The sequence below is a fragment of the Squalius cephalus genome (genome assembly GCF_949319135.1).
Source record: "Squalius cephalus genome assembly, chromosome: 19".
Classification (NCBI taxonomy): Eukaryota; Metazoa; Chordata; class Actinopteri; order Cypriniformes; family Leuciscidae; genus Squalius; species Squalius cephalus.
The window spans coordinates 34537753-34558982 of NC_137140.1; the positions used below are offsets into that span (position 1 = coordinate 34537753).

A 21230-nucleotide genomic window follows, 5' to 3' on the forward strand; every position below is an offset into this window, starting at 1 on the left:
CTTGCTCAAGTTGTTATAATGACTGAATATAATTCTAAACCATGATATAACAGACTAAAAGGTCTCACATCACTAGTTTATCCGTTTAGGAAGCACCAGTAGAATAATCACGACATACGTATAAAACAATAACACCTGAAAGGAACATTTACATTCAATGAATAAATCTCACAGCAAACATCACACAAACATGACTATAGCAGAGTTTATTGATAAATTTACCAAACTTCCAAATATGTAATTTAAAAAAATGTCACCAACAAAAAGGTATATAACATGTGCCAATGAGTCTTAGTGGTAACAAGTTATTACTGTTCTGCTCATACACAAGAGTCAATTCAGTAAGTCACAGAAAAATTTTCACGCAGCTTAAAGCAACTTTCAGAAGTGTAAGTGGACTCATCTGACATGAACATACTGATGTTTCAGCCTCGTACTGGAAAGACTCTTTCAAAAGTCAATGCAGCAGCACTGCAGGCCTCTGAACATGCATTTCCAGGTACTTTAGTAAGATGTAGGAATATTCAAAAAGAGTGTCCAAGGACTGCTTGTACATGAACTTATTGAATGCAGCCTTACAACTTTAGTTTTTCTTCACTTTATTTAATTAAACTAAAACTAGAACAAAACGAAGAATTTGGGTTACAGTTTTTGAGCATTGACTGAACCTCATCATATCTTACCTTATCAGAAAGAACAATTCAGTGCGGTAACATTCTTCAAAGCATTTATATTTTTAACAAAGTTAAAGAACTGAAAGGAATCGTGGAACAGGAATGATCCTTTTATTGTTTTTGCATGATTTGAATAAACACACATTTGTTATTATAGCATGTCCTCTTAAGTAAAGATTTAATAACTAACATAGTGTACAGTAATTCTGAAGATTAATTACTTAAATAATTCATTAATAATTAAATAATTGTTGGTGCTTGTAAGTAAACAATCAAAGGCTACACAGCATCAATGACAAAGAAACAATTAGAAACCCAAAACCAGTGTGGCGTCACTGCCACATTCATTAAATGGCATTAGACAATGTGCATGTAAATTCTGTGGGATTAAGCTAAAAGTGTGTCAGGACACTCATCAGAGGAACAAGTATCAGCATCAGAGAACCACACAGACAAGAAGCCTCAGATACCTTCACTTGTTCTGGGACCCACTTATCTGTGAACAGGGGATATAATGCAATGCAGTGAAATGTAATGTATTCATAATAGAAACAAACAGAAACCTTTATTTACAAATTATTAAAGTAAATGAAATGTTCACCTGTGTTCCCTTCAGACAACACCAGAGGGCCCAGGGATATGGAAGCACTGTCATGGAAGTCCAGAGACCTGCCCTCTCTCCGCCGGTGTCCAGAAGAACAGTCCTAATAGAGACAAATTCCCTGTTAAACATCATTGATATTTAATTCACAGTACATCAGTTTTTTCTTTGTGAAAGGAGTGCACAAGAACACAAGAACTGCAGTGTTCAGCCAAAACAAGTATTTTAGCAGCCTTTTGGTGACACTGAAGCATTTGATTAATTTAAGGCTTCACTATGTAACTTTTTTGTTCTAAATAAACTACATTTTTAATAATTACAGAGCACATTGTGCATCTATCTTCCAAACAGTGTTTACGACTTACCCTGAATAAACCTACAATAAACCTATAATAATTATTTATATTTTGGAGCTGTCGGGACGCATTTCGCAGGAAAGTGCATACTCTTATCATTCTTCTGTGTTTACTTCATATCCATAAATAAAGTAAAGAAGGTCAGGCTACTACTAGGCTATAGTCAAGTCAAGTCAAGTCATCTTCATTTATATAGCGCTTTTAACAATGTAGATTGTTCCAAAGCGGCTTTACATTGATTATAGGAAAATAAAAGTAACAGAGATTGTTTTGGCTTTACAGCAGCTCTAGAATAAAGTTATTGTCCAGCTAAAGTTAGTTTTGATTGATTCACTTCCGTCGCAACGATCATTAGTTATTAACTTAGGGGCCGCTAACACAACACCGTTTTTACAGAAAACTCTTAGGTTCTCTCTACTCAAACTTTAAAAAATGCGAACCCGTGAGAACGCCGATGACATGCACATGTGTGTTACGAGTTCAGTCTATAGGTATGCGCGTTTGAATATATGTGCGCAGGCGTGTCGTCCTTCCCTACAAATCAACCCTCAACAAACTACTTGTAAGGCCTTAAAATTTATAATACAGAATTTTTATCGCTTCCGCGTAGTCACGCGAACCGGAATTATCTCGACAACGCTTTGTCTGTAGAGAGATAAAGGGAGGGGAGGGAGGACTTCACAGGGGAGAGACTAGTTGACACTTCAGGACTGCGCTGTCGTCGCGTCCAGGCTCAGGTCCTTCATCAGATCTGGATATAGCCTGGATCCGGCGGACTGCGGTAAACCTCGGGATAAACAGAGAGACTAATATTAGCGTAGACGTCATTCTTCTTATGATGCAACGAGTAAATCAGGATGTATGGGAAGTGTTCCCGTATGCAGTGGAAGGTGTCGTAGTAGCTTGAAGCCACAACAAATTAACCTCAAACTGAAGTGTTTGCAAGCAAAAAGTGAAAGCAACAGACATACTGTAATAAAAACACCCATAATAAAAACACAAATCAGCATCGGCTTGGCTTTTCAGAAATACATTTAGTTTGCATTGCATCACATTTGCTGTGCATTTAGGGCAGATCACCTAACCCGTCCCCACCACTAACCCTAAATCCACTGAAACTACAAACTCCACTCTAGCAAATGCCTAACCAACTCTCCCAATTACAGGCCCCCATTTACATTAAGTGAAATCGAAGAACGAATTAGTGTGATGTCATTTTGAACAAAATCGGGCTAAAACAAAGTTGGTTTTTGAGTCGTTTCAGGAGTTCGAAACAGCTTGCCAAAGCAAACTTTCAGGAAAAGACCGCTCCGACTGGTAAACACCTTCGTAATACCATTGATCCGTGGCAATTACATAATAGGTAGATGTGTGCTCTGTGGCTCCCCCTTCTTTGACGTGGAAATCTTCTCCAGTTCATCACTATGATCAGAACTTCCTTAACTGCTGTTTTCTCACCGCTGTTATTTTCGTTGTGCGTTTCTTTAGTTATTGAGAGGAAAGCACGCAGCACATACACCGATGAGCCAAAACATTATGACAACCTGAAAAATATATGCTGCTGGTCATCCGCATGCTGCCAAAACAGAACCGACCCACCGAGGCATGGACTCTGAATGTGTCCTGTGGTATCTGGCACCAAGACGTTAGCAGCAGATCCTTTAAGTCCTGTAGGTTGCGAGTTGGAGCCAGAACATGTTGGTCAAGCACATCTCACAGACGCTCAATTGGATTGAGATCTGGGGAATTTTTGGAGGCCAGGGCAACATCTTGAACTCTGCACCATGTTCTTCAAGCCATTCCTGAATAATGTGTGCAGTGTGGCAGGGTGCATTATCCTGCTGATAGAGGCCACTTCCACCAGGAAACACCATTGTAATGAAGGGGTGTACCTGGTCTGCAACAATGTTTAGGTAGGTATGTCAAATTTAAGGCCACATTAATGGCCGGACCCAGGGTTACCCCGCAGAACATTGCCCAGAGCATCACACTCCCTACTTGTCGTCGTCGTCCCACTGTGCATCTCTGTGCCATCACTTCCCCAAGTAAACGGCTAACACATACACAACCATCCATGTGATTGTAGTGACTGAGACAGATCAAACACACAATTATTTGTTATATTTAACAAATAATCCACTATACCCCTCACCCATCAAACAAACCATGAGGTAGAGTTCAAAGACACTGCCCTGAGAGCAACTAACACCACAAATACAGAACCAGGCATTGGTTACCATGGCTCAAAGGCACATCAGAAAGATACGTTTTAAAAATCAACGGAATTTAGAGAGTTTTCCCAAAGTTTTAGAGAGTTTTTAGACAAATCTTTCTATGAATGAACATGTATATCCCCAGGACATTGTGTGTATTATTATTGTTTTGTATATTGTCTTTTGTATTATATACTGTTTTATGCATGCCTTATGATATATTTATTAGTTAATGTAACCTTATTGGTATAATGTTTCATGTCAAAATGATCCTCGTTTAATTGATGGCACATTGCAGTACATCACCTCTTCATGCCTGTTATATTAATCAAGAGTATAAAGGGACACAAACCCGCCGGCCCACTCTGATAGTGCAAATGAGTCAAAACAAAGGAACTTTTCCCACTTGAAATTATACCCTTTTCATTGGTCAAGCTAAACTGGACAGGTGCGACCTCTGCAGAACTTAAAGGAACACGCCGACTTTTTGGGACTTTAGCTTATTCACCGTATCCCCCAGAGTTAGATAAGTCCACACATACCCTTTTCATCTCCGTGCGTGCCGTAACTCTGTCTGACGCACCCACCGCTAGCCTAGCTTAGCACAAAGACTGGAGGTAAACGGCTCCAGCTAGCATACTGCTCCCAATAAGTGACAAAATAACGCCAACATTTTCCTATTTACATGTTGTGATTTGCAGTGCTTCGCCTTCTGAGAATACAGTTCCCAGTATGTATACGGTTAGAAGATGGCTGTGTCTCATGTGACCTTGTTATTTGTACACGCTGTGACTATACAAATCACAATATGTAAATAGGAAAATGTTGATGTTATTTTGTCACTGATTGGGAGCAGTATGCTAGCTGGAGCCATTTACCTCCAGTGTTTCTGCTAAGCTAGGCTAGCGGTGGGCACACTTACGGCACACACAGAGATAAAAAGGGTATGTATGGACATATCTAACTCTGGGGGATACAGTGAATAAGCTAAAGTCCCAAAAAGTCGACATGTTCCTTTAAAAGCCACTATCTCCTGACGCTTCTTTGAGTTGTTTCTGTTGAAAAGAGTATAGACATCAGGTCCGACCGCTACGCTACAGGAATTCCCCACGCCAGCGGGGCCTCAAAGTTACAATAAGCCATATTGTAACTTTCCACCTGGGAAAGAGGACTCTCCGACAATTTGCTTCATGTTGTAAAAGAAAACGGGACTCATTGGACCATGACCTTCTTCCACTGCTTCAAGGTCCAGTTCAGACGCTCACATGCCCATTGTAGGTGGACAGGATTCATCATAGGCACTCTCATTGGTCTGCAGCTACGCAGCTCCATACACAGCAGGGTGCAAAGCACTGTGTTGTGACAGATTCCTCCCATAACCATCGTTCAAAATGTGTGTTTTGAATGATTACACTAATCACGAGAACTGATTGTTTGCTTGGCATCTAATCTACCAAGACCTTAATATGTGACCTTGTTAGCAGATGATTGTTGGCCTAGTTTGTTGGCAGTGACTGTTCATAATGTAATCAGAGTACAAAGGGAAACAAAACTGCCAGCACAGTGTGTTTTCATTTAGATATTCATCTAAACATCCTCCAGTGTGGGTGGCGTAGAGATGTTAGTTAACAGTATATCGCTGCAAAGGTGTTTCCAACAAAAAATAACTTTGCTGTGAGTAAATCGTGGCCTTAACCATAACCACCAAAAGTAACTTTTTTATGCTTCAAACGCTAGATAGAACATAGTGTAGTTTTACTATCATTTTTATATATTTAAATTGATCTGTTACTTTAACATCAATGTGGTGATGTTAAAGTAACAGCAATAAATCCGTTACAATACATTTTACAAAAATATAATTCAGTATCATTATGAGAGATTTTGTTATCTTACCGTTGAGCAGCGATTGCTTGACAGAAGGCAAAGGTGAACAGCACAGTGCAGGTAAAGCTTAGTGGAGTTTGCAGTGAAGATAAACATCCCAAAGGAGAAACGGCTGGATGTCGAGACGCCGTTCTGCAGCAGATCCACTGTGTCGTCATTTGCATTGGGACACCTGAGAATATCAATAATGACAAATTCTTCCTTTTTGAAACAGTCAATACAAAGTGATCTGTAAATCATCACACATTTGCATTCCATGTACAAAAAAATGGAATCTTGTGATTTAATTCTGAAATACTGAAAGACTAATATCTATGACAATGCTAAAACTGATTTGAATATAATTTTTTCAGTAAATAATGTTACATTGAGTTAAGGCTAAGCTTAAAAGAATAGAAAGAAGCCCTGCTTTACTCTGAAAGGATGAGATCCCAGCGGAGGCTGTAATCAGGATCATTCACAGGTGTAGCCCAACACGTGTCCATCACCAGGGCAAACTGGCGGCTGTCGACCCCCTCAACACGAACTTCCACATGCATCTCCTGGTCGAGCTCTGCATCCACACGACCAGTGAAGGGCCGGGTAAACTCATCATCCTGATATGGAATCATCCGGACCTGATATCTGCCTTCACCAGCGGGGAGGATCTTGCGCACCATGCTGATGAAATGTTCAAGATCCATTTAAAAAGAAAAAATTGCCTCAACTCAATCTATATTTAGAAATGTAGATTAATACATTTATATTACATTATATTATATTATATTATATTATATTATATTACATATATTTACAAATTTTTATACTGTGCATTAGCTTTTCCTGCTTAAAATATTCCCACCTCTCCAGTGGGTTTATCTCCAAATTCATGGAAAGTGTTTGTGATTGAGGATAAACACAGCTGAAAGAAAGCTTCAGGATTTTCTCTCTGCTAATGAGACTTTCACCTTCTGACCTTGGTGTCCCCAGAATAAAGTTATCATAGATGAAGTGGGTGCTGTTAGCCTGTGGACAACAAATGTAAAATGTTGTAATTTAGCCTAAAATGAATTCAAGGTATTGCAACAGCAGAAACTAAGCCAAAATTTTCCTCAGTCAAGAGAAATATTTGTGGGTTACATATTAATGGTGGAGAATGTGGGCAAATGTTCCAAACTCTTTCATAGTAGGGTGTTGTGCATCTTTCCCCACTGAATCTCTCTTTAGGGAGGTCTGTTTGGGCCCTTCCCTTGGTTTGTTCCAGATTCTTCAGTACCCTTACAAGCCTCCATACACACTTCTCAAAGTCTCATAGAGATTCCCCAAGTGGTCAAACTCTGTTGGTTCCATCAGGCAATACAAATAATTGGATGGTGTATTTGAATAAATTATACATAGTTAAACCTACCAGAAGATTTGTACCACAGATGTGTTCATCGTTATCAAAATGGAATTCCACTCTGCCATTCCGGACCGTTCCTTTGCAGCTGGGATCATTGAGGTGTAAGACATCAGCTGGAAAACCAGCCTCAAAGAGCTGACAGCGAGACACAGATATGGAGCCAGAGCTGCTTTCACAGGTTTCTGAGACATCTGAGACAAAAAGCAAAGCTAATTAATGACTGAATATTGTATTATGTTTTAAATTTAGTTGTGGAATTAAACCAACCAAAAGAGTCAGAATGTGATTGTGGTGTGTGATGGTCCTTTTTGCATAAACAGCCGTAAACACCATTTTTCATCCCACAGCTTTCGTTCTCAGAACAGCTGAGTTCAGAACACGGATTTCCATCAACTAGAAGGGGAAGCACAGATAGATATAATACAATACTTCTTAATTTTCTTTTCTGCAATTAACCTCTGTTCTAGCTTGCTTCCTAAACAATCGTTCAATTAAACCTGGACTTGTACACTATGAATATTGCTGGCTCTGTGACAAGCTGCTTATGTTCCACTATTTGAAGTCGCTTTGGAAAACAGTATCAGCTAAATGCACTAACGCAAAGAAAACTTCCACTTTTACCATAGCTAAGCGTTGTGTGTACAAAATCTTACACCCTGACCGATTATTGCTCTTGGTCTCAAGTACATTTTTTTTCTAGTGAATTAAATGGATCTTTTTAACATTTATAATAATTTCCCTCGTGAGGTCCACTGATAATAATAGTCTGAGTTTTTCAACAGATGCATTATATTCATTTAAAACATTGCATAGAGTTATATGAAACTTATCAGAAAAATTGGCTATTAAAACAAAACCTTATTGTTTTTAACTATTTCTAGAAAGATAAAACTCTTACCTTTAGAGAGGTTGTGTCCATCGTCCACCCTGAAGGCCCAACGGCCTGTAACATTGACATTACTGGACCTCTTGAGGTTTGGAATAAAGCTCCCGTTGACTGATCCAGGAATCACAAAGTAGTGTGTGGAGTTTACAGTGTCATAACCAGCCTGTATAATACACATTAAAAAATGCAAACTATATATTTAAACTGTACACATACATACGATACACTTATAGAGTATTGAATAGTAACATTTTGGTCTGATACAGAAAGGTTTCTTTTACCTCCACCTGACGTTCTGTTACAGAAATATCACCATAATTCATCAGAATAAATGAAAAATTACTGCCTGAAATTAAAACCACTTGAAACGATGTTTCCTGCAAAGATTGGAAAAAAGCATAATCACTCTTAGTGTTCATTGTTCATTATTTTTAAACAAAATATTCATATTATTCAATGTTAGTATCAGTCATATTATTGCTCTTATTTGTATGAACATTACTGTGTGATCTCATTGTTATAATTGTTTTATTTAATGGAATTGAATTTAGTAAAAACAGTCACATTTCAGAAGCATAATCAAACTTACTGTGCCAGACAAGGATAAGTAAGGGACTTTATCCCACGTTGCAACAAAAACCCAAGAAGCGTTGAAGGTCAGATTTGGGAAATGATTGTTTATATCCTGAGTGGCGCGTGTGAGAACACTTCCATTAGTGTACTGATGATATGAAACCACACCTCTCGCACTGTTGTCAAGGTCGGTCCAGAGACCAGCAATTATATCTTGGTTTTCATTAGAGGGAAAGGAGTATGGCAAATATTGTGATGAAGACTGATTGAATGTGAGGTGTCCATTATTATTCACCTGAAACATGAGATATATTGTCAAAATCATATGGCCATGCTTGGCCATAATCAATGTAGCGTGTGCACAACACGTATACACTTTGATTCTCTCATCTACACAGAAGCAGCAGTTTTCATTTTTTCAAATCATACATTATTACAAGGAAAAATATTAACACAAGAGGGAAAATTGTTGTGTCCGTGAAGATGTGAAAAAATAGGCATAAATCTAGCTTACACATTTACCCAAATTATTATACGCCTGTTTAACCGAAGTTAATTTGGGTGTGTTTCTCCCATCCCCATACAATGCCACTTCTCTGTCTTTTACGGCCCTGACAAGAACGTCGGTCTCCTCGGCTGTGAATCGCTCCTGGTGTGCGTCTGGCAAATCCGCTGTTATAATAGCAATCCGCCATGGAACAAGCACGCCTGCTCTTAAAGGGAATGTGAGATGTCGCTCTGATTGGTTTATTTCACGTTACGCCCAAACCACACCTATGAGTAATGTCGCTACTTCAGACCAACCCATTTTAGATTTGCGTCGGGCGCAAGAGTCATTTATCCCACCGGTATATTAGCAACAGCGCCCAAGACCCGCCCACAAAGTTACTTGCGTTTTGCGCTTGATACTTGCGTTTCAGATTGTTCAAATAGGGCCCTTAGAATCAAGATGAAATCCAATTCTTACATAAATCTGCTGGTATGTTCGGCCAAATAACAGAAAAGGCCTCAACAGCTTAATTTTAATGGAGCTTCCATCATCAGCAGCAGCATTTCTTGTGTCTCCTGATGAGCCGAAAGGGTAGAATATTTCTGGTGCTGCTGTGAGAATAAACAAAAAATACAGAAGATTTGACATTTACATTTCACAGTGATTTGTGAGGCTCATTTTGAGTTTATGTCATGTGAGAGGAATCTGGCTGCTATTAGTAGTGGGACATGATGACCTCTGGTTGTGGACTGGAGTTACTGTGGACTAATATTGGCACCCTTGGTAAATATGAATAAAATGTTGTTTATCTTTTTTGTTTTCACAACAATCTATCCTTTAACTTAGGTAAAATTATAGAAAATAAATAAATAAACATTTCTCCAAAACTTGTGCCAAAATTATTTTCACCCCTAGAAATTCTAACAAATCATATTGTAAGTTAAGTTCACCTGAGTGTTTAAGAAAACTTAAGTTGTAAGTCATAACTTCCTGCTCTAATTATGATGTGATACGCAGGCCAAATTCCTCATCCATCACAATAAGAAAGACTGAAAATTGTGTAAAAAAAATGTGTAACAAAATGTTGTTGAGAGGATGAGGAAGTTGATGTTAGAAAAAAAATATTAAAATGGCCATTTCCACAATCGAGGAAATAATTATTCTGAGAGCTGTTTTCTAATGGGATTTATATTCAGAAGAAATTAGTTTAGCTATGATTTTTTTTGTACACTCTTGTGTAATGGTCAAACAAAACAAAAGTCTAAGATGCTCATGAGAGTTTATAAAGGAAGCAAGACAATACTTGGTACCAGTGGTTGTGATTGGTGGAGTAATGGATTCTATGGATGGGATCGTCTCTGTTGTTGTAGACGCTGATGAGATGGACTGGTTTGTGGATTCTGGTATTAGGAACAATTTTATGTGGCTTGCATTTAAAATAAATTATAAATATTACATTCAAAAACAACAGTTAGGTTCCTTTTAATTTAGATAGTCCACTTTAGACATTCTACTAACTATAAGTAACTTTGCAACAACATGTCAACTAACTCTCGTTAGAGTATTAGTAGACTATAGTAGACTGTCAGTAGACTGTTAGGTTATGGTTAGGTGTTAGCGTTCGGGTTAGTAGAATAAGTTGACTTGTAAATGTCAAGTTACTTATAGTCAGTAGAATATCTGTTGGGAACCATCAAAATAAAGTGTTAGCAAATATTATGCAGACAGTCTACTAATACTCTAATGACAGTTAGTTGACATGTAGTTGCAAAGTTACTGATAGTTAGTAGAATGTCTAAAGTGGACTAAAGAAATAAAGTGTTACCAACAAGATTCTCTTACATAAACGAAGGGCACATGTAAATATATTTACCTGCACAGTATGCCAAATGGCAGGTAGTTGGGCTCACAAACTCATAGACATAATAATCTCCTGGACAGGCTTTGACTTTAATGGGATTGGATTGGAAAAAGCAGCAGTTATTGCTCCAGTGACCGCAGACATCTCGAGAGACCACTCCATCCTCAACTGTTGGATGTCCTCCGTTCAGCCACAGTGGAGCATTAGTGCCACAACTATACTCATCAACACATGTGTCTGGCATCTGAACACTCTGACCCTGAATGAAGAGACGGTACCAGCCGTTCCAGCTGACCCAAGTGTCACACATTATTTGAGAGGAATGTTTATTGTTGGTGGCTCTCCATGAATCATCCAGGACATTGTAGTTGTAGCAGGGGTCAACAGGGGGAGCTGTTGGAAATATTTGGAAATATGGGAATATTACAAATATACATTTTTCTGAATTAATAAATGAATGTTGTTTTATGTATCATTTTTGTAGTCATGAAATAGTTATCTCCAGATCACTCTTTACTTAAGTTCCCTGTTTTATTTGAATTTTAAGTTCATAGCTGAAGACAATTTGTCTTGAACTTTCAGAACATCTCCTCTCATTTAGCTGACAAAACAAGTGATAAAAACAGCCAAATTGAGTCACTTTGCAATTGAGCACAAAGATTACAAGCAACTTGACCTCAAGAAGTCAATGCTTTCAAAACACACGTTGACACTTATTTGCAAAATATATTTATACATATTTTCAAGTGGTGATCTACGATCTATGATCTTGAAAATCAGATTTTGATTGTTCTTTCAGATTTAAAACATCTTTAAGAACTGACACTCCCTCCCCAGTCAAAAACAAAACATAAATTTAAACTAATCTGCAAAATATATTGTACCTAGATCTCTGCTTTTGATTTGATTTCATGGCTTATTACACTTGCATGTATTATTTGCTAATTACTTCATTTTGCATCTTGTTCATGTATTTCTCAAACTAGTGTCAGTCTAAGATAGCCAGGGAGTCTAAAAATCACCCAAAACCAGTAATACCCAAGTAATATTGAGACAAAGAACGACACTACACTATAAAATTGAATGAATGTTTAAAAGGCCATCAAATTACGCTCTGATTCTTTTATATTTTTGTGTGTACATGCAATTCCCTGTCTCTGATGGTTGGTGTAGGTGAACATGGGTTATAAACTGAGTTTAAGACACACTGGTGGTTAAGATTTCATTATTAACAAAGTTTCAGTACTTCACTTTATCTAAAATTGCATTCTATGTTCATTTTAATATATAGTATCTGAATTGCATACTCATTTGTGAGCTGTATTGCTTCTTCCTAATGTGTTTTTTGCAGAAATTATTATGAATTTACTGAATGCGATAAACAAGAACATTTCAAGAGATCAAGTTTAATAAAAACACATATAAAAAAGATGCTCAAGAGAGTTTATGAAGGAAGCAAGACAAGACTTTACCAGTGGTTGTGATTGGTGGAGTAATGGATTCTATGGATGGGATCGTCTCTGTTGTTGTAGATGCTGATGAGTTGGACTGGTTTGAGGCTTCTGGTATTAGGAACATTTTATATCAACATCAATAATTTTTAAACAAAATTCATTCAAGTTAATGCCTGAAGATCATATGAGTAAGTGCTCACCTACACAGTAAGCGCCACAAAATATTGGCTTGACAAACTCATAAACATAGTAATTTCCTGGACAGGCTTTGACTCTTATAGGGTGGGATGTGTAAGTACAGCAGCCATTCCATGAGGAGACACAGACCTGACGGGTGACCACTCCATCTTCCAGCTGTGGGTGAGGGCCGTTGAGCCACAGTGGTTCACTAGTGCTACACATGTGCTGATTTACACATGATTCTGACATCTGAGTATTTTCACCATTGTAGAACATCCTGTACCAGCCATTCCACTCCACATTAGAATCACACATAGTATAGAAGTAAGAGTTATTATAGGAAGGGTTGTCTGTGGCTCTCCAAGGCTCATCCAGACTGGTATAGTTGTAGCAGGGATCGACACTTGGGTTGGAGAAAGGTACTACGCAGAAAGTGTGCATTATCATAACATAAAAACCATCAATACAATTAATGATAATCATGGCAAAAAAAAAGATGAATGAATATACCTGCACAATATACAGGATCTGGGATTGAAAGAGTTGGTCTGGTAAATTTGTAGACATAATAATTTCCAGGACAAGCTTTGACTTGGATTGGGTCGGATCTGTAGCGACTGCACTGATCAAAGTGAGTCCCGTAAACTTCACGAGTAACAACTCCATCTTCTAGCCGAGGATGAGAGCCATTAAGCCACAGAGAACTATAACCTCCACATGACATGTAATAAAAACACCACTCAGGCATCTGAGCACTTGATCCATTAATGAAGAGTCGATACCAGCCATCCCATTCTACACGAGTGTCATCATGATCAGATATGAACCCATAACTAGACCAGTAATTGAGTGTGCTTCTCCAGTAGTTGTCGAGTATGTTGTAGTTATTACACGGGTCATAATCTGTTAGTGAGAGATGATGAGACCAAAACACATTTCAATGATGAACTTCACAAGAACAAATCTAAACCAGTCAAACTACAAATAATCATGATATTCATAAACCATTTATACATAACATGACTGTGTTAGATAGTGATGGTTCAAGTTAATGTATACAAATTGCCATTTAAACTTTAATGCAGAACTTTCATTGGAAAAAACAAGAGCAAATTTGGCTGTTGAGATGATCATATATTCACTCATATATTTTATACAACTTACTCAAAGTGATGGTAGATCCAGTGAATATATCTGGACTTATAGTGGAAACCACCTGTGAAATAGTGTTGACATCTAAAAAGAAGGAAATTCATGTCATGAGAAAAATCATTTTAAAAGGTTTGAAAGACTTAAATACAAAAACCACAGTACCTGTACAGTATCCTGAACACCCCCATACTGGATTCACAAGTTCATAGACATAGTAATTGCCTGGACACGCTTTCACTCTGATGGGTTTTGACTTGTAATCGCAGCTTCTCCAATAATAATTACCACCGACCTCCCTGGTCACCACTCCATCCTCTATCTGAGGGTGAGGATCATTGAGCCACAGATTGATGTGTGTGTTACAGCTGTATGAATTAATACAGGTCTCTGACATCCGGATGTCCATTCCATAGTAGAAAAGCCGGTACCAGCCATTCCAGGAGAAAGATTCATCACAAATGTAATTTCTACTTTCATTGTTGGCTCTCCAGGGACGATCCAGAGACTCATAGTTGTAGCAGGGATCACTGCTGATGCTTTGGAAAGCAACTGTCATGGACAAAAGAGATCTCTGTATTATACACTTTGTATTATCTACCTGCATATACACCAGGGGCCTCATGTATAAAACTTTACGTAGATTTCATCCTAAAAGTGTGTGTACGCACAAGATATTGCATACGCACGAAAGTTTTCAAATTTGTAAAACCCACACCGAATCCTTCCAAAATTATCCATATATGGATCTTACAATGCCATAGCCTTACTATGCATAACCTTAACTGCATATCATTTTATGGGGTTAGAATTGATGCATTGTTCCCAATAAATAGATTGAGATTCACAAATAAATGTAAAGATTTTCACAAATTAAATCAAATTCAAAAATAAATAAAAATGAGATTTACAAAAAAATACACCTCTGCCTGGCAGGGACGTCGTTAGGCCTATTTTAGGGGGGCTGAAGCTACCCCAAAATGTTCCTAAGCCCCCCTAAATTATAATAAGAACAACAATAACAATTCGATTTATCAATAACCGTATCCTCATTCATATTTAGACGCAACAAATGATATATATCCAGCTACAAAAAATAACCGAAAAGTCGGAAGTTGGACAGTGCAAAGACAGAGCTGCCAACTCTCACGCATTCACAGTGAGACACACGCAATTGACACTTTTCACACGCTCTCACGCCACACATCTATTTTCTCACGCACAGAAAAATCGTGAAGCAAAGAGGACACGGAGACCGACAGACTAGACAGAGCAGGTTACTTATGATATAAAAGAATCTCAACTCTCAGATTCGGTCAATTTTATTACGAAATTCAAACAATAAATACCGTTTTGGCGCTTGTAAATGTGACGTGACAGATCCCTAGCGGCACGTGAACCGATCATCTCTACTAGCTAATAGTAAAAAAACACGAACAATGTTGAAAGATACAGTAGTAGGCTACAACTTACCGAAATGTATATTCCTCATACAAAATATCGATCAATCAGTGTTTTTTATCAGCGTGAAGAGGTCAATAACATAGCTGGAGAACAATGATGTCACATTTACCTCAGGAAAGCCATTTAATGAACATAATAGGCTACAGCACGTAGGCCTAGTTGGCAAGAAAAAAAGAGCAATAGAGAGTATTTTGCTAAATATGTGTTCTATATTACATATTTATTATATTTTTAATTATATCATTAAATAAAGTTGTTATTATATAAAAAAAACGCATTATATTTAATTTGAGTTATTTTTAACCTTAAATAATACTGCCAGCTGATAGGGCTCTCTGCATGTTTACCGCATTAGGTGAGTTGTTTTTTTCTTGAGAAAAATTAACGCCTACCTTGTGTAGCCTACCTAATATTTATCCAAATGAGTCAATATTAAATCAAAATACAATAATTGAATTGAATTGAAATAATAAAAAAGCGTAGCTTACCAGAAATTGTATTCTTATGATTGCTCTGAACATTTCTGACTAAGTTCAACAAACATTAAATTACTTATTCATAAACTTAAAAAAAAAATTAATTAAAATGTAGGTGTGACGGGGTTGAGACTAGGGTAACAGGGTTGAAGATGGTAACGGGGTTGAAGAGACAAATACAGCTAAACATATACAGTATAGCTGTTTTTTACTCAAATTCACTGTAAGATTTTCTATAAATGCAAGTTACAAATACCCTGGGGGCTAAGCCCCCCCTGTCTTCCAATCCTAGTGATGTCCCTGCTGCCTGGCATTCATTTGTGTTTTGCTTCTTGTGCATTTGTGGATCACAGCACGCATTTGTGGATTTTGAAACACTTTTCAAGACCTGCAGACAAATCCACAAATAAGTAGACTCCACCCACCGTCTACTTAAGCTAATCAGAAAACAGCCATATTGCGTTGACCAATCATAGCAAGCTCTCACTATAAGGCCCATAAAATTGGTACAGTAAAAGAGGTTTAAAATGTGGATTTCGTTACACCATTTGACTGTGTATCAAGTCAAGCCACAGTATAATATTTTATGAGCCTTTGAAAATGCGAAAGAAACAGTGCACATCTCTGTTATGGGAACAACACATTATGGAAGTGTCACGTTATTCACGGTAGAACAGAAAAGCATCAATAAGCAGCTGACTAATGAATAACTAGATTAAACCTAGACATAAACATGCAAGTTTGTGTAATAGGTGAAATTACTGTCACACAACAGTTTTAATGACGCATATGAGCAGCTCTGTGGATCTAACGATCTATAGAGCATTTTAAATAGTATTTTAAACATTAAATAAATGTATTATGATTCCTTTTGTTTGTAGAGACATATATGTGGGTTCTTTTTAAATGTGTGACAGGTTGCTGCATTCCAATAGAGAAAATTTGGTTTGCTAAGCAAGAACAAAAAAAAAACAAAAAAAACCAGAGGGAACATTGGCCATGTAATGTCTGACATATTTCACAGAAAGTGGTTGGCGCAAAGAATTTTAATTAAGAGTATTTAATCATTCATCGGCACTTTTAAACATTTAGGCTACCTACAGAATGACCCCTCAAAAGTGTGCAAGTTCTAGACTTCTCAACTATGACAGACTCATTTACTATATGAACGATTCCCTACTACACTTGTTTAATTTCTACATTTGGTAACACTTTACAATGTGGTTAATTTATTAAACATTATGTATTAACTAACATGAACTAACCATGAACAATACATTTGTTACTGTTTTTGTTGATCTTTGTTATTTAATCAAAAATACAGCTGTTCATTGTTTGTTCATGCTAGTTCACAGTGCATTTACTAATGTTAACAAGATCTGAATAAAGTATTATAAAATGTTGAAATTATAATTAACAAAGATTAACAAACGCTGTATAAGTGCAGTTCATTATTAGTTCATGCTAACTAATGTAGTTAGCTAATGTTAACTAATGAACCTTATTGCAAAGTGTTACCCTACATTTTAATGGAAAGCAAAAGATAGAAAGAGGAATTTAAGGTTATAAAGTGAAAAAATGACTGTACCTGTTGGTCCATTGGTTATTTCACCTATTAAAACAAAATTCAAGCATAAAGTTTTCAATTTAGGAGTATCTTATTGGTTCACATATTTGAAAGTGTCAATCCAATGAGACATATTTGGTCAGTTATAGATTTTAAGATGTCTAAAACACTCACCATTAACCAGCAGGATCAGTGACGCACACAGTGAAATTAGAAACCTCATTGTGACAAACCCTGTAAAGACAACATCTCAAGATTATACACATACATCTGCAAATGGAATAACAACAATAGATTTGTTTCTATATATGTTCAACTTGTAAGCCATAAAAATCCAAACAAGTAATTTAAATATAATATACATGAAATAACTTTACCTGAGATCAGAGCAAACTCAGTGAGATTCTCTCTTCAGTAGTTCAATACAGTGATGCTGAACTGCAGCGCTCACATCTTATCAGTGCCTTTAATAACTGTGGGTGGGTCATTACTGGAACGCTTAACAATACCTTAAAGCAGTGTTTCATTTCTTCTTATTTTGTAAGAGATTGTATCAATGCTTGCCATAATTGGGTCACTTCATTGTGCAGCACTGTTGTGTCCCGGCTGCTCTGATATTACAATGGCAACAATAGTTAATGTAAGTTGACCTAAATCAGAATTAATCTAGATAAGCAAGATTCCCAGCAACTATACATATACTGTATGTACACACACACATACATATATACACATATACACACACACATACATACACATATACAAGAGTTTAACTCTTAATTTTAGGAGGCACAAGTAGAATCAGCACTATGTTGAACAATTACATAATTTAACACATTTAAAAGGAACATTGGCATTAAATGTATTAATCTCAGAGCGAACATCACACAACATGACCACTGTCCACTTAATCTTCCAAATACATTCTTTAAAAAAAAAAAAAGCAAGCAACAAAAAGGTAGCCCCTATAAACTTGCAATACTAGGATACATGCAAACGTCTTAGTGGTAAAAAGTTACTCTCATGCAAAGATCCATTCATTAAATCATACACTTTCAGTCTCATACTGGAAAGACTCTTTCAAAAGTCAATGACTTTAATAAGATGTAGGAATATTTAAGAAGAGTGTCAGACTGCTTGGACATGAACTTGTCAATAGTCTGACACTGAATGTATAGCCTTTCAGTCTTTCTTCACCTTATTTAATAAAAACAAAAACAACTTTGGTTATTTGAGCAATGACTGAACCTCACAGCATCTTACCTTTTTCATAGAGAATAATTCAAACAGTGCGCTAACATTCTTCAAAGCCTTTAGAATTGAAAATACAGTAGTCAACATTTGAAGTGGATCAGAAAAGTTCATCAAAGTTGTCCTAAGACAAGAACGGATATTGTTCAAAATTCATGTAGAACTTTGATGAAAGGTTTTGACCCACTTCTATTATAGAATCACACTTACATATTATGGAACCATTATGGAAAACGATAAAAACGATTGCAATTATTACAAATACTTCTCTTTCTTTACTATTCCTGAATGTAACTGATCACAAAAGGCAGACCATGAAGCCACTTAACTTACTCATCAAAATGAATTACCTTTTGGGTTACTCTCTGCATTATGTCCTCATCATATGATTTGATATACTAAATAAAATATAAATCTATAATTTTTAAAGATGGTGCTGCACTTATATAATATAAAAGTAAGGAGGTGGGTGCCATTTTGTTTGAGGGAAAATGCTTTTTCTTGTTTTGCTGTGTTGTCAGGGAGCCAGGGAAGCTCAATTGTTGTTTTTTTAATAATTGTTTTGGTGTATGTACAGGCAAGTTATACCTAAAGTTAAGTGAGGAGTCCTTTTGTTTGTTGTTTTGGCCCTGCTCCCTCCGGGGGCTCATACCATGACGGTAGTTAAACTAAATCAGGGTTACGGGATTAGTTTTGAGTTGAAAAAACCAAACCAATTCAATCAGCCTTTATGACAATGACCATCAACTTTCTCCGTTAACCCAGGCTGTAATCCTGAGTGTGTGGAGTGTGTACACATTAAAGTGTGACATCAGTAGCGAACAAATAGTCACAAGCCTTGAAACATGCGATTCACTTCTCACGAGAGAGTCAGTGCGATTCAATTTTCTCTTCTCCCAAAGATTAAGACATTGAAGAATATGAATTATATACTGTAAATGGATTTACATAGCAAGAAGAAAATATCTTGCTATATCAGTGCAAGTGAAAGTTATCAAGTAGATAATATAGGTATACAGAGATTTGAACATGTAAGCTCACATGTAGTCATTTATAAAGCTCTATGTATTGATTATGAAAGCGTATTTATATTACATATGATCTGTACACACATTTAAACTAAATGCTTAATAATAATTGTTGAAATAAAATTGCTCATGTGTAATGGATTAAGCGTGTAATAATTACATAAATAATATAAAATAATTTAAATAATTCATTGCTAAAAGCCAGATGATATTGTCTTAAAATCTGTGAAACGGTGGAAGTGACTTTATTGCGTCAGGCATGCATCACTTTGCTCACAGCTGACTGGTCCAATGTTAGGTTGACGTCTCTTACACAGAACATAACCTTCTCTAAAACAGGTTGGCTGTGGAGTGGAAGTTACTTTTGTGATGAACACCACTAAAAGCCAAGCCACTTTCATGGAGCCTAAAACCCAGAGTCGGCACAAACTAAACTGAAACATACCTGATACCCATCTTAACCAGCTTGGTATAGGCGCCTGAAATATACATTTATTGTTTATTTTGATTAAATAAAGAACAACTTAAGTTCATTATCTGGTAGTGTGTTACTGGTGATGGAGACAAGAAGTTCCTCTTCTCTCTCCAAATTCTGTTCCCACTGACCCGGTTTCCCATAATCTAAAGAGGGCTAGTACGTGACACTATTCAGAAATATTCTAGCTGTTTCTTCTTTTTCCTTTTTTCAATCCTCTAATTTAAATGGTTAAAGCTAAACACAATTTCTTGGGAATATTGTTTCAGTTAAAGGTGCAATGTGTGTTTTTTCTGAGGATCTAATGGCAGAAATGCAATATAAGATCCATAACTATGTTTTCAGTGGTGTATAAAGACCTTACTTAATGAACCGTTATGTTTGTATTAACTTAGAATGAGTCATTTATATCTACATAACAACGGCCACCCCTTTCTATGAAGGTTGGCATATTGTGGCGTCACGTTTCTACCGTAGCCGACAGCAAACAAAGAGCTAGAACAGCGCTGCAGAGCGTGTTTCGTCACTAACTCGATTGACAAACAGCAGAAAAAGACGCAGCAGCAGAGTTTCGTGAAAATGAATGTGACTGACCACAGTTATTCTATTGGACAAGAGCCGAAGGAGGGTAAATCTGATTCGAAAATGAGAAAATATGACGAAGCAAGAAAAAGAAGGGAGAAAAAGAAGCAAAAATCATGGGTAAACATCGGCTTGGCTTTTCAGCGATGGAGGAGTCTTAAAAGTTGTCTGTCGGTGATCATACTTGCACTAGATGTGATCATTTTTGGGATGTTCAGTTTATTAGGCCAGATTAACAAACCCTACCAAGATGTAACACATTGTTGATTACAGTACAGTAATGTTTTACAGTCGGATGTGACTGTGTCATGTAGCATTTCATTTATTGATGCTGCTGTTGTTTCTCCAAAGACAAACACAATGATGAACAAGTAAAAATAACAATCGCAATAACACGTGGTTTAACTGAATAATTAAGTAAATATAATTTAATATAATATAAAGAAACCTCATGGCTTGACTTGATACTCTCTGTAGACTCCGACTCAGACGACGACATCTTTTTATCATAAGTCAGCCACTGTAGCTTCTCATTCGAGTTTGAAAAGACAGGGAACGGGTGTCAGTGAATGGCTGTTCGCATTTTGCAAATATCACCACTAGATGCCAATAAAAATCACACACTGCACCTTTAAGTTAAATGTATTTTTTTTTTCCTTTCTAAATCAAACCTCTGTTACTC

General features: G+C 36.9%; 1 protein-coding gene and 1 long non-coding RNA gene across 2 annotated transcripts; both read right to left on the reverse strand.

Moving 5' to 3' along the window:
• Positions 1–931: 931 nt before the first annotated feature.
• Positions 932–13376, reverse strand: LOC307146704 (uncharacterized protein; the record flags this gene model as incomplete). Its single annotated transcript, XM_079850914.1, has 15 exons — positions 932–1170; positions 1276–1378; positions 5741–5903; positions 6146–6391; positions 6573–6736; positions 7119–7303; positions 7380–7505; positions 8011–8161; positions 8280–8375; positions 8588–8866; positions 9539–9672; positions 10935–11315; positions 12395–12484; positions 12577–12978; positions 13067–13376. Coding segments are annotated over 15 exons (2934 nt in total), but the record flags the coding sequence as incomplete, so codon positions are not given.
• A 29-nt stretch (positions 13377–13405) lies between these two features.
• LOC307146852 lies at positions 13406–13967 on the reverse strand. The gene is made up of 3 exons (XR_013819171.1): positions 13871–13967; positions 13721–13792; positions 13406–13459 (listed from the first exon to the last, which is right to left on the reverse strand). It is a non-coding gene; the product is annotated as an uncharacterized lncRNA (long non-coding RNA).
• Positions 13968–21230: the final 7263 nt, after the last annotated feature.